The sequence below is a fragment of the Eimeria mitis genome, genomic scaffold, assembly GCF_000499745.2.
Source record: "Eimeria mitis Houghton genomic scaffold, Emh_scaff3466, whole genome shotgun sequence".
Taxonomy (NCBI): Eukaryota; Apicomplexa; class Conoidasida; order Eucoccidiorida; family Eimeriidae; genus Eimeria; species Eimeria mitis.
Genome location: NW_013571807.1, coordinates 3,360 through 3,725, shown reverse-complemented (window position 1 = coordinate 3,725; position 366 = coordinate 3,360). Strand labels below are relative to the sequence as shown.

The 366-nt window shown below is 33.9% G+C and overlaps 1 protein-coding gene across 1 annotated transcript in view; it reads right to left on the bottom strand.

Moving 5' to 3' along the window:
- Positions 1-264: 264 nt before the first annotated feature.
- The window catches only part of EMH_0066400 (uncharacterized protein), a gene marked incomplete at both ends in the record, with an annotated part of 741 nt that continues 639 nt past the window's right edge, over positions 265-366 (bottom strand). The window contains one exon of the mRNA XM_013498496.1: positions 265-366. Within this exon, the coding sequence (XP_013353950.1) occupies positions 265-366 (102 nt within the window).

Sequence of the window (366 nt, the reverse complement as noted above, 5' to 3'; positions counted from 1 at the left end):
TAAAGGTAGAGAAACAACTAAAAGTAAATAAATAAACATAAGTATATCAATAAGTGTATTAAAAAAAATAAAAAAAAATAAATAAATAAACATTTATATTTATTTATTTATATTTATATTTATTTATTTATATTTATTTATTTATTTATTTATATGCATGCAGTATATAGATGACTTGGGTATAAAGGTAGAGAAACCAGTAAAAGACAGCCCCGCTGTTCGTATTGAGCTGCTGCGTTTGCTGCTGATGATGGCTGTGAAACTTCAGTATGAAGATGCACTTGCAGGTATGTTGCTGCTGCTGCTGCTGCTGCTGCTGCTGCTGCTGCTGGTGCGGGTGGTGGTGGTGGTGGTGCTGCTGCTGCT